The sequence below is a fragment of the Scyliorhinus torazame genome, chromosome 15 (genome assembly GCF_047496885.1).
Source record: "Scyliorhinus torazame isolate Kashiwa2021f chromosome 15, sScyTor2.1, whole genome shotgun sequence".
Classification (NCBI taxonomy): Eukaryota; Metazoa; Chordata; class Chondrichthyes; order Carcharhiniformes; family Scyliorhinidae; genus Scyliorhinus; species Scyliorhinus torazame.
Genome location: NC_092721.1, coordinates 52,477,811 through 52,491,422, shown reverse-complemented (window position 1 = coordinate 52,491,422; position 13,612 = coordinate 52,477,811). Strand labels below are relative to the sequence as shown.

General features: G+C 45.2%; 1 protein-coding gene across 3 annotated transcripts in view; it reads left to right on the top strand.

Annotated features, from left to right (window-relative positions):
- abcc4 (ATP binding cassette subfamily C member 4 (PEL blood group)) overlaps window positions 1-13,612 on the top strand; it is a 742,685-nt gene that overhangs the window by 81,654 nt on the left and 647,419 nt on the right. For all 3 annotated transcript variants that reach the window (XM_072476237.1, XM_072476236.1, XM_072476238.1), the window contains one exon: window positions 3,681-3,844. In XM_072476237.1, coding sequence (XP_072332338.1) covers window positions 3,681-3,844 — 164 coding nt within the window. The remainder of the gene's footprint in view (window positions 1-3,680; window positions 3,845-13,612) is intronic.

The window sequence follows — 13,612 nt, the reverse complement described above, 5'->3', positions numbered from 1 at the left end:
GTTAGTCAGGTGGGCGGAGAGATGGCAGATGGAGTTTAACCTGGACAAATGTGAGGTAATGCATTTTGGAAGGGCTAATGCAGGTAGGGAATATACAGTGAATGGTAGAACCCTCAAGAGTATTGAAAGTCAAAGAGATCTAGGAGTACAGGTCCACAGATCACTGAAAGGGGCTACACAGGTGGAGAAGGTAGTCAAGAAGGCATACGGCATGCTTGCCTTCATTGGCCGGGGCATTGAGTATAAGAATTGGCAAGTCATGTTGCAGCTGTATAGAACCTTAGTTAGGCCACACTTGGAGTATAGTGTTCAATTCTGGTCGCCACACTACCAGAAGGATGTGGAGGCTTTAGAGAGGGTGCAGAAGAGATTTACCAGAATGTTGCCTGGTATGGAGGGCATAAGCTATGAGGAGCGATTGAATAAACTCGGTTTGTTCTCACTGGAACGAAGGAGGTTGAGGGGCGACCTGATAGAGGCATACAAAATTATGAGGGGCATAGACAGTGGATAGTCAGAGGCTTTTCCCCAGGGTAGAGGGGTCAATTACTAGGGGGCATAGGTTTAAGGTGAGAGGGGCAAAGTTTAGAGTAGATGTACGAGGCAAGTTTTTTACGCAGAGGGTAGTGGGTGCCTGGAACTCACTACCGGAGGAGGTAGTGGAAGCAGGGACGATAGGGACATTTAAGGGGCATCTTGATAAATATATGAATAGGATGGGAATAGAAGGATACGGACCCAGGAAGTGTAGAAGATTGTAGTTTAGTCGGGCAGTATGGTCGGCACGGGCTTGGAGGGCCGAAGGGCCTGTTCCTGTGCTGTACATTTCTTTGTTCTTTGTTCTTTGTTCTTTGTTCAGGTCTGGTTGGGGGCAGGGGTGGATGGTGGTTGGATCTAGTCATAGATAAGTGGGATAGACCGGTCTGATTAGGGGCTGCAGTATGACCCAGTCAAGGGAAGGGAGGAGCGTGTGTTGGCGGTAGTTGGGGGTTGATATTTTTGGATCGGGGAAGGGGGGTGGGGGTCGGTGGGTGTATTTAGTCCAGCTGTAGGGTGGGGTATGATCAAGTCTGGTCAGGAGGGGTAGTTAGGTGGTGGGGTCGGTTGTAGAATTATCCAGGTCTTAGACTAGGTTTTAACATGTCTAACATTTCCTAGGCAGCTATCCAGGTCTTGTGCATTTAATCCAAGTTTCAGTTGGAGAGATTCACAGAGGATTGTGAGGAGCAGGGAATTTCCCATTGGGAGTTTAAACTTCCCAGGCAATACCCACGGAGATCCATGAGTCAGGACTTGCGTCTTATGTCTGGTCTTTGGATTCGAGACTGGAAAATGTGGGCACACGTCACTGGATCTTGGCGGTTGAATGTTGGTAAAACTGTACATTGCATATTATGTTTTACGAGACTGTAACGCACTTTGTTGCATGAATCTTACCCGACAACAAGTGACTCTTATTAATCGCTCCCATTGTCACTGAACTAGATTAGCTTTGTGTCTCTGACGTGCTGAACTCAAATATGGGCTGCATGATAGCACAGTGGTTAGCACTGTTGCTTCACAGCTCCAGAGTTCCAGGTTTGATTCCCGGCACTGTCTATGTGGAGTTCGCACGCTCTGCCCATGTCTGCATGGGTTTCCTCTGGCTGCTCCGATTTCCTCCCACAGTCCGAAGGTGTGCAGGTTAGGTGGATTGGCCAGGCTGAATTGCCCTTAGTGTCCAAAAAAAAAGTTAGGAGGGGTTAATGGATGACGGGGATAGGGTGGAGGCGTCGGCTTAAGTAGGATGCTCTTCCAACGGCCGGTGCAGACTTGATGGGCCGAATAGTAAACTGCACAGTAAATTCTATGATGATTCAAAGCCCAAGTCAAAGACCATGGGACCCAAGGCAAAGTGAGCCAAAATTGGCTCAGAGCAAGAGCTAATGGTCCGTGCTCATTTTTGTGACTGAATGGCTGTTGCTATTAAGGTTTCACAGGGTTCAGTATCATGCCTTGATTTTTGTGGTAAATATAAATGATATGGACTTGAATGTAGGGGTACGATTAAGACGTTTCTAGCCAGTCGTTAATTGAACATGTCGTTAATAATAAAGAATAAAACTGGACTGCATGAAAATATCAATGGACTAGTCAGGTCAGTGAGACAGTGGCAAAGAGGATTCAATGCTGAGAAGTGTGAAGTCATGCACACGGTAGTACAGTCGCTTCACAGCTCCAGGATCCCAGTTTTGATTCTCGGCTTGGTTCACTGTCTATGTGGAGTTCGCACTTTCTCCCCATGTCTGCGTGGGTTTCCTCCGGGTGCACCGGTTTCCTCCCACAGTCCAAAGTTGTGAAGGTTAGATGGATTGGCCATGCTAAATTGCCCTTAGTGTCAAAAATGATTGGGTGGGCTTATTGGGTTACGGGGATAGGGTGGAGGGTGCCCTTTCCAAGGGCCGGTGCAGACTCGATGGGCCGAATGGCCTCCTGCACTGTAAATTCTATGATTTGGGGCAGCCTAGCAAGGCAAAGAATCCACAATAAACGGTAGCAAATTGAGAAATGAAGAGGAAAAAGATATCTTGTCCACAAATCCCTGAAAGTGGCTGCAAAGGTAGATTACATAGTCGGTACTTATCGTTGTTAGTTGAAGCATCGATTAGAAAAGCTGGAACATTATGGTGGCACTGTATAAAACACTATTTATGCCACAGCTGGAGTATTGCATGAATTTCTAGTCACTGTACTATAGGATAGAGGGCTAGAGGGGAAATTTATGAGCATGTTAACTGGTTTGGAGAATTTTCATTTGAAGGAAAGATTGTATAGACTAGTGTTGTTTTCTTTAGAAGAGAGGAGACTGAGGCAGTCGTAACTGAAGTATATAAAATTATGATGAGAGTGGATAGGAGGTCCTGATCTCCTTGGTTGAGGGGATCCATAACAAGCAGCATAGATTTGAGGACAGAGGGAAGAGGTTTGGAATCGATTCAAGGAATTGGAACTTGATGTTTGAAAGAACGGTAGAAGCAGAAACCCTCATGACATTTAAAAGGTAATTGGATAAACACTCGACATACCGTAACCAAAAGCTGAAAAGTAGGATTAAGCTGGAAGGCTACTTGTGAGCAGCACAGACACGCTGGGCTGAATGACCTCTTTCCATGCTGTAAATATGTATGATTTAGTGATTTCTGCAATTACTAATTGCTCCGCTATCATCTCCAGACTTGTGTAAGGGGGTCAAAGCTGCTTTATTCTAGACATTAATACTTGGTGAATAAATTATCCATGGTGCGAGTGAGCGGGAAATCGGATTTGATTTATTTAAAAGGATGCAACAAATTATCTATCTGAAAATTGGATTTTTTTTCTAAACACAGGGATTTTAGGGACCTTTAACATATTAATCAGGGATTTTTAACATATTAATTCTTAACATAATATTTTGAATCTGTGACTTGAAATATCTACTGCAAACATGAGGGCTTAAATGTTTGTCTAAAATTTATTTTAAGCTTGCTAAGTGCTTGTGTGCTATTATATCAGTGCAATTTTAGTGCCTATGTTGTTAGTTTACCAAATTGGGTGTCTTTATATTATAATATTGTGTGTAATTTTCCTCCTAAATTATAGGTTTTCTAAAATATTCTTAATTTTTAATGCTGCATATATTTTATTCCAACTGTTAAAAGGTAACCATATTCCTGCATTTTCTATGGGTTGGACCATTGCAGGCCATTGCAGTGGTGGCACTACTCTGGCAGGAAATAGGACCATCTTGCATGGCTGGAATGGCTGTATTACTTATCCTGATGCCCACACAAACCATTTTTGGAAAGTGGTTTTCAGTGCTGAGGTATGATCATTTTACAAAAGCCTTCTTTCAAAATTGTGGGTTTTGGAGGGGATTACTGATTGTATATTTTTTGATTTATATCGGAATTTGTTTCTAGATTATTTTCACATTTGAGTAAACTTTTTATACTGCCTCTATTTGCATTGAAGTTTTCATCTTCAAATCACTCTTTTTTTTTTGTATATTCATTCTTGGGATGTGGGTATTTCTGACAAATCCAATATATATTGCTCAGCCCTGTTTTCTCTTGAAGAAGTTGTGATGGGCTTTCTTCTTGAGCTTCTGCAGTCCTTGTAGTGAACGAAGGTGGACCTATGAATTCCATTAAGTACTGAGTTACAGCAAGGAATTTTACAGTCGGTTGTATGAGTCGGAGCCCCCAGCTGTAGTGGAGGGGATGAGGCAATTCTTGGAGGGTTTGGAGTTTCCGAAGGTGGAAGAAGGGTTGTTGGTAGGGTTCTGTGAGCCCTGATCGGGATTATGGAAGTAGTCGAGGGATTGGAGGCCATGCAGTCGGGCAAGGCCCCGGGACCGGACGGATAACCAGTGGAGTTTTACAAGAGGTTTTCTGGGGTGCTGGGTCCGCTGCTGGTGAGGGCATTTAATGAGGCTAGGGAGCGGGGGGTTCTTCCCCCAACAATGTCACCGGTTTCGATCTCATTGATCCTGGAGCGGGAGAAGGACCCAGAACAATGCGGGTCATACAGACCATTCTCCCTCCTAAATGTTGACACCAAATTGCTGGCCAAGATTTTGGCCCCGAGAATAGAGGATTGTGTTCCGGGGGTGATCGGGAGGACCAGGTGAATATGTTAAAGGAAGGCAGCTAATGGTTAATGTTAGAAGGCTCTTGAATGTCATCATGATGTCCTCTGAGGGGAGAGAGGTGGAGGTGGTGGTCGCTGTGGACGTGGAGAAGGCCTTCGACCGGGTGGAATGGAAGTATTTGTTGGCAGTCCTGGGGTGGTTTGGGTTTGGGTGGGGTTTTGTAGACTGGGTCCGGTTGCTGTACCAGGCACCGGCGGTGAGTGTGCGGACGAACCGGGTGAGTTTGGAATGTTTCCGACTGAACCGGGGACGAGGCAGAGTGTCCACTCTCACCACTGTTGTTTGCCTTGGCTACAGAACCATTGAGAGCGTCATAGGATTGGAAGGGGCTAGTCCGAGGGGGAGGCGACGGTGGAACACAGGTCTCTTGTGTGCGGACGACCTATTCCTGTATATTTCTGACCCCTTCAGGGGGATGGGAGAGATTATGAGAGATTAGGGGATTTTGGCTGGTTCTTGGGTTACAAATTGAAAATGGGAAAAAGTGAGTTTTTTATGATACAGTTGAGGGGGCAGGAGAGGAGGTTGGGGGAGTTGCCGTTTAAAGTGGTGGGAGGGAGTTTTCGATACTTGGGAATTCAGGTGGCACGGGGGTGGGAGCAGTTACATAAATTAAATCTGTCCGGTTAGTTGAGCAAATGAAGGAAGACATTCGGAGGTGGGACAGGCTCCCGTTGTCACTGGAGGGGAGGGTACAGACCGTAAAGATGATGGTTCTCCCGAGATTTTTGTTTGTTTTCCAGTGTCTCCCTATTTTTATACCAAAGGCCTTTTTTAAGCTGGTTAATGCGGTGATCTCTGGGTTTGTATGGGCGGCTAAAATCCCGCGAGTCAGGAAAGTGCTGCTGGAGCGGAGCCGAGGTGGGAGGGTTGGCCCTGCCGAACCTTAGGAATTACTACTGCGTGCAAATATACCCATGATCAGGAAGTGGATAGTGGGGGAGGGGTCGGTATGGGAGCGGGTGGAGGCGGCATTATGTAGGGGCACAAGTTTAGGAGCACTGGTAACGGCACCTCTGCTGTTCTCGCCGGCCCGGTACTCTACAAGCCCGGTGGTGGTGGTGGCTCTGAGAGTATGGGGTCGGTGACGGAGTATATGGGAGTGGAGGGAGCGTCGATGTGGGCTCCAATTTGTGGCAATCCCCGGTTTGTCCTGGGGAGATTGGATGGGAGGGTTTCAGAGGTAGCAGAGAGCAGATATTGAGAGGCTGGGGGACCAGTTTATTGGCGGGAGCTTTCCTTATTTGGAGGAGGATATCCAATTGCTGGATGGGAATGGGTTTCGCTATCTGCAGGTAAGGTACTTTGTGCGAAGGCAGGTTTCGACCTTTCCGCTTCTACCACACCGGGGATACAGGATAGGGTAGTTTCTAAAACGGAGGTGGGGGAGGGGAAGGTCTCGGAAATTTATAAAGAGTTTATGGAGTGGGAGGGAACCCTGATAGGGGAGGTAAAGCGCAAATGGGTAAATGAGCTAGAGTGGGTCTGTGGGAGGTTGCTCTGAGTCGAGTCAACATGTCCTAATCAGGTGCCAGGCTCAGCCTGATTCAATTCAAGGTGGTTCACCGGGCACACATGATGGTGGCGCGGATGAGCAGGTTTTTGGGGATGGGGGACAGGTGTGTAGGAGGGCCCGCAAATCATGTCCACGTGTTTTGGGCATGTCCAAAGGTTAGGGGATTGCGGCAGGGCTTTGCGGATGTCATGTCCACGGTGCTAAAAACGAGGGTGACAGCGAGTCCAGAGGTGGTGATTTTTGGAGTGTCGGAAGACCCGGGAGTCCAGGGGGCGAGAGAGGCTGGCGTTTTGGCCTTTGCCTCCTTGGTAGCCCAGAGACAGATCCTATTACCGTGGAGGGACTCAGAGCCCCCAAAGTCAGGGGTATGGGTGAGCGACATGGCGGGGTTTCTCAGGCTTGAGAAAATTAAGTTCGCCCTGAGAGGATCAATGTTAGGGTTCGTTCGGAGGTGGCAGCTGTTTATCGACTTCTTCGGGGAAAATTAAACTGGTATCAGATACAATAAAGGGGGGGTTGAGGGAATGAGGGGGGTAGGGGGAGTTAGTTCAGTTTAGTTTAGGCGGGATCAGCGAGAGGAGATGGAGGGACTTGGGAATTTTGTGTGTTGTTGGTGGGGGGGGGGGGGTGTTACAGATTTATGTTTACATTTGTATTTGTATCTTTTGTTGTTATTAAACCATAAATGCCTTTATAAAATGTTTGTTAAACAAAAAAAGTACTGAGTTCCAGAATTACATCCCAGCAGCCATGAAAGGTATGAATTTATTTAAATTAGTGGACTGGAACAGATGATTGCTTAAACCCGCCCTCCGCTGTGAGCTGACCTCCCAATGCAAAACTGACAAACTAAATTTTGATAGGTTCTGCCAAGAGCTGGAGGATGAACTCCATCCAAGTGAAGTCCCTTCATGAGCTTGCTGTCAGCTTGTTAAGGGCCAGTTTTGAATAATTTGTAAGACACAGGATCCACAGAGTTCTTAGCCAATGATGTTAAGTAATGGGTGAAGAGACATTGCAATTAGTTGTCTCATTTATGTTAAGTATCCATGAATTGACACTGATATGTAAAGGGGCTTCAGGTGGCCTCTGTCAGGTGGTGTGTTGTTGAGAGTTTTGAGCAGAGTCTGTGGAAGTGAAATAAATGATGTTTGGTGAAAAGGAACAAGAACTTTAGACTCTTCATATCACAGCAACTAAAACGTCTCACAATTGGTAGCAGCGGATGATTGCTGTGTAAATGTGAAGGGTTGAAAGATACAACTTTTCCAGATCAAACCAAGGAGTGAGTGAGAAAAGGAAAAAAAAAGGGATATATGATGAACCGAGGATAAAGATGGCTGGATATGACTATCCTCCCTTATTTTCTGAAAGGTAATCGTACGACCAATGGAGATTATGTGGACTAAAGTAACTGCTTTGGGAAAGAGAAAACAAGGTATGGCATTGGCTCTTTCTCTACCATATGGCAGTAAAATCCGAAACAAAGTGCTTTCTGAGCTGGAATTGGAAGAGTTAGACTCAGGAGAAGGTCTGGAGACTTTATTACATTATATGGATAAGATTTATAAGAAAGATGACTTGTTAAGTGCGTATGAAGCATGGTCGGATTTTGATACGTTCTGGAAAATGGAGGATATCTCCATGGAAGACTATATAATGGAATTTGGCAGACTATATAAAAGGCTGAAGAAACACAATCTGGAATTTCTACAGTCTGTGTTGGCCTTTAAATTATTGACTGTGCTAGAGTGAGCAACATGGATAGGCTCCTGGTTTTGACAGGAGTTCAGTTTACTGATAAGGGTACCTTATTCGAACAGATGACAAAAGCTTTACAAAAGTTTCTGGGGAAACATCGATTCTGATGACCCAAATAGGTCCGCCTGCAATAAGGCAGCATATGGAAGATACACTAGTAACAGGATGGCTCAAGACTATAGACGGAGACCGAGACCAGGAAATTATGAAGACAGAAACCCAGTTAGAACCTACAATAGAAAGATGAACCCCAGAAATGCACGGGGCATGATAAATCGATGTTTTCAATGTGACTCTCAATACCATTATGCTTTCAACTGTCCAACTCGTTATGATAGTGTTTGAAGCGACACATGACATGGAAGAGTCAGAAGAGGAAAAAGATAGTGACCAGAAAGAAGGCATTGTCCTATTGGCAAGCAGTTTTACGCCGGTAATGAGGGTGTTGGTTGCAGAATCCTTCAACTGTGCTGTATTGGACAGTGGCTGCATATCTACTGTGTGTGGAATTGACTGGTTAAAATGTTACCTGGACTCTTTGAATGCTGAAAATCGTAACAAGGTTAAGGAATTTGAAAGTTCCACAAGTTTCAGGTTTGGGAATGATAATACTCTGAAGTCGCTGAAAAGAGTGGTGATCCCTTGCAATATTGCCGGAGTGAATCATTTCATTAGCACGGATGTTGTATCAAGTGAGATACCTTTGCTTCTGAGCAGACCGTCAGTAAAGAAAGCACACATGCAACTTGATATGGAGCAGGATAAGGCAACAGTTTTTGGAAAGACGGTGGACTTAAAATTTACACAGTCGGGACACTATTGTATTCCATTACTGACAAATAATTTTTCAAGTGGAGTGGTTAAGGATGTGTTAATGGCAGTTGAAAATGGGACTTTAGCTGATAAAAAGCTTGTGGTATTAAAACTGCATAGGCAATTTGCACATCCGTCTCCTCGGAGGCTGAAAAATTTATTAAAGGATGCAGGGGTAAGGGATGACGACTATATTAAACTGATAGAACAGGTTAGTGACCGCTGTGATGTTTGTAGGAAGTACAGAAGGACACCAGCACGACCGATAGTAACCCTACCTTTGGCCAGGGATTTTAATGACATTGTGGCCATGGACCTTAAGATCTGGGATAAAGGAAATAATATATTTATTTTGCATTTTGTAGATTTAGCAATCAGATTTAGTCAATCAACGATTGTACGAAGTAAAGAAAAGAGAGTAATTCTGGATCAAATCGTGGAAAAATGGATAGGGACAGGAATGGGTCCACCGGCAAAATTCCTGACTGACAATGGGGGAGAATTTGCTAATGATGAGTTTACGGATATGTGTGAAAACATGAATATCAGAGTTATGAATACGGCTGCAGAAAGCCCGTTTAGTAATGGTGTCTGTGAAAGAAATCATGCTGTCATCAATGTCATGCTTCAGAAAATTTTGGCAGATCGACCAAATTGCAGGTTAAATTCAGCTTTAGTGTGGGCAGTACATGCAAAGAATTCATTGCAGATGGTTGGGGGCTATAGTCCTTATCAATTAGTGTTTGGTAGAAATCCTAAAATTCCGTCCATTTTGGATGACCAGCCTCCAGCTTGGGAGGGGACTACAATTAGCTCTGGTTTTGCTGAACATTTAAATGCATGACATCGCAGTAGAAAAGCTTTTTTGGAAGCAGAAGTCTCAAAGAATTCGCAGAGCTTTAAGACATAACGTACGCCATCAGATACCGTTTTTCAGCAATGAGGCATGGTATACGATAAGAGAGACAATTCTAATGAATGGAAAGGCCCAGGGAAGATCATAGGCATAGATGGCAAAACAATTATTTTGCAACATGGTAATCAAACTGTTAGGGTCCATTCATCAAGGATAATGGGTACAGATTACAAATTTTCAAATTTAGACAGAGCAGACAGACATGACGAGGAACCAGAGTCATCTGGTACGCATGTGTTACAGAACTATGAGGACTAATTAACTGATATAGACAGGGTTTCTGTGGAGGAACACACCACTTCTGGTGAATTAAAACAGGCCATTTTTCTGAAAGGGCAACTGCCAAAAGTTGGTACAAAAGTGACATACTTGCCTGAAGGGTCTAGTCAATGGAAGGATGCAACTGTTATTAGTAGAACAGGGAAGGCCATTGGAAAGTATAAACATTGGTTGAATGTACAGCATTCAGGGGAAGGAGTCAAGACAATGGAAAACGAAGTTCAAAAATGGAGGGCACAGAAACGCAGTGCCAGTTCAGATAGTACTGAACTGGTGAGGTAGACAGACTAGACTGGACGTGAGTTTTGATGTCTTAGAGTTGAGTACAAAAATGAATGATCCCAAAGTGGAAGACATAAGAAGAGCAAATAAAGCGTTGGCCGAACTAAAAATGCAGGAGTGTGTTTTGAGGTTCCCGGTTTTAGGTGACCTTAAGCACTTGAAACTCATAGTTTATAGTGATGCGTCCTACGCAAATTTATGTGATAGGGTTTCAAGCGCAGGAGGTTTTATAATTTTCCTTTTGGGGAACAATGGTAAATGTTGCCCACTTCTGTGGGAAACAAAGAAAATAAGGAGAGTGGTAAAAAGCACTTTGGCTGCCGAGTTGTTAAGCCTTGTAGAGGCGCTGGATATGGCCTTTTATATAAGTATGATATTGACAGAAATTTTGGGATTAGGGGATTTGGGTAATATACCTATTGACTGTCACATTGACAATAAATCCCTGTGGGAAAATGTGCACTCTACAAAAAGTGTCAATGAAAAGAGGTTACGGATAGACATCGCAAGTTTGAAGCAGATGTTGGACAGAGGGGAAATAACAAAAAATAAATGGGTCGACAGGAGCTATCAACTGTCAGACTGTTTTACGAAAAGAGGGGCGAGTTCACAGAAACTTTTGGATATTGTTAATGAAGGGCGCTTGTTTCTATGACTTTTTTTTCTTTCTCGTCCAAACAAAAAAAAAGGGGGGAAATCATGTGTGTTTTTGAGTTTCTTGAAATTTTGTTTTCACCTAATTATTTTTTTTTCTCCAAGGAAGGGGCGACTGTTAAGTAATGGATTAAGAGACATTGCAATTAGTTGTCTCATTTATGTTAAGTATCCATTAATTGACACTGATATGTTAAGAGTTAAGAGTTTTGAGTAGAGACTGTGGAAGTGAAATAAATGATGTTTGGTGAAAAGGAACAAGAACTTTAGACTCTTCATATCACAGCAACTAAAATGGCTAACAAATGATAGGGAGGAGCAGGCACAAACATGGAGCGAGCAAGCCAAAACGGAGGGGCAGCAACAAGAGACACCATTCATAGAATCATATAAACCCTACAGTGCAGAAGGAGGCCAAAGCCCATCGATTCGGCACCGACCCTCACGGCCAATCCACCCAAACCTACACATCTTTGGACACTAAGGGACAATTTAGCGTGGCCAATCCACCTACCCTACACATCTTTGGGTTGTGGGGGCGAAACCCACGCAGACACGGGGAGAATGTGCAAACTCCACACGGACAGTGACCCAGAGCCGGGATCGAACCTGGGACCTCAGCGCCATGAGACAGCAGTGCTAACCACTGTGCCACCGTGCTGCCCCTCTGCCAGAAGCTTTACGGTTGGGGTCACTGAGTATCTCTGGTCCATCTCCAGTATGGAGTTGACTAGTTAGACCATAAGACATAGGAGCAGAATTAGGCCACTTGGCCCATCCAGTCAGCTCCATTATTCTATCATGGCTGATATGTTTCTCATCCCCATTCTCCTGCCTTCTTCCCATAACCCCTTAATCATCAATAACCTATCCATCTCTGTCTTGACGACACTGTGATTTGGTCCACAGCCTTCTGCGGCAAAGAGTTCCACAGATTCACCACCCGCTGGCTGAAGAAATTCCTCCTCTTCTCTGTTTTAAAGGATCGTCCCTTCAATCTGAGGCTGTGCCCTCCGGTTCTAGTTTTTCCAACAAGTGGAAACCCCTTCTCCATGTCCACGCTATCCAGGCCTCACAGTATCCTGTAAGTTTCAATAAGGTCCCCCCCTCATCCTTCTAAACTCCAACGAGTACAGACCCAGAGCCCTCAAACCCTCATATGACGAGCTCTTCATTCCAGTTGTTGCATAGCTGCCCTCTCCTTCCTGCTCTGCGTGCTTTGTATGTGATAATCTCTCCTCGAATCACAGCCTTCCGCACCTCCCCCATTCTGGTCATTGTCAACATACCTGCCTACGGCCTGTGATATTGTTTTGCAAAATGCCTTATCGGCCAATAGGACCATGTCCAATCTACATGCAGGGCGATAGGTCCGGCCCATCTCCAGCCTCACATTCATGTAGTGCGGATCATGGTCGGAGATTATGATTGCAGAGTATTCCGCTCTTATTATCCCTGGAAACACCGAATTCCCCACTACAAAGAAATCAATCCTCATGTAGACCCTGTGTACCTGGGAGAAGGAGAACTCTTTCTCCTCTTGGTATGTAAACCTCCATGGGTCTACTGCCCCTATCTATTCCATGAAAGTACCTAGTTCCGTCGCCATGTTTGATGTATTCCCCGATTTGGGGTTTGACCTGTCTGTCCGTGGGTCTCCCCCCATGATGAGTCGATGTGTGTCTGTTTGTCTATATCAGGAATTTCCACTATGGTCTTCACCTATGGAGTGTATTGTTAACAAGGACTACTGGTGCCCCTTCCGCTGACCATGACGTACCGTTCCCCTGGGTCCGTAACCATCCTTGTCACTGTAAACACCGTCCTCTTATTTAGTAGTATGGCTACCCCCCTAGCCCTTGTTCCGTAGCACGAATGGTATGTCTTTCTCACCTTTCTCACCCGCACTCGATCGTTCTCCCTCAGGTGTGTCTCTTGGAGGAATACTATGTCTGCCTGAATACTTTTCAAGCGGGCGAAGACTCTGGATCTTTTGCTCAGCCGTTAAGTCCTCTGACGTTCCAGGTGACTATCCTGATGGGGTGGTTTTGTATCCCCACTCCTGCGGGGTCAACCATACTTACCTTGTGGATGCACTCCGTGGTTTCCCTTTGTTAGGGGGCCATCCAAGGTGGCCACGGTCACCATATTTCTCATGAGGCCGGGCCCCTGCACTCCGGGGTTTCCCTTTGTCCAGGGACCATCCAAGATGGCCATCGACGATGTGTTAGACATGTGGGTGAGCACCTGCACTCCAAACAAACTCCTTTGTTTGTGGACCCTCCAGAGTGGGTGCTTGCGATACCTTTGTGTTCCTTGCTGCCATGTGCGATCTGTCGTAGCCAGCCTAGCACCCCCCCCCACTTGTCCTTTTGTTCTCCCGATGAGTCGCTTCCCCCCCTCCTCGCCCTTTCCACAGCCACCCCCCCCCCCTATTCATGTGAGGTCTTGCCTCACAAATTTGATTGAATTCTTTGAGGAGGTAACTAAGTGTGTAGATGAAGGTAGAGCAGTTGATGTTGTACACATGTATTTTAGTAAGGCGTTTGATAAGGTTCCCCATGGTCGGCTCATGAAGAAAGTAAGGAGGTGTGGGATAGAGGGAAATTTGGCCAATTGGATAAGTAACTGGCTATCACATAGAAGACAGAGGGTGGTGGTGGATGGAAAATTTTCAGACTGGAGACCAGTTACCAGCGGTGTACCACAGGGATCAGTG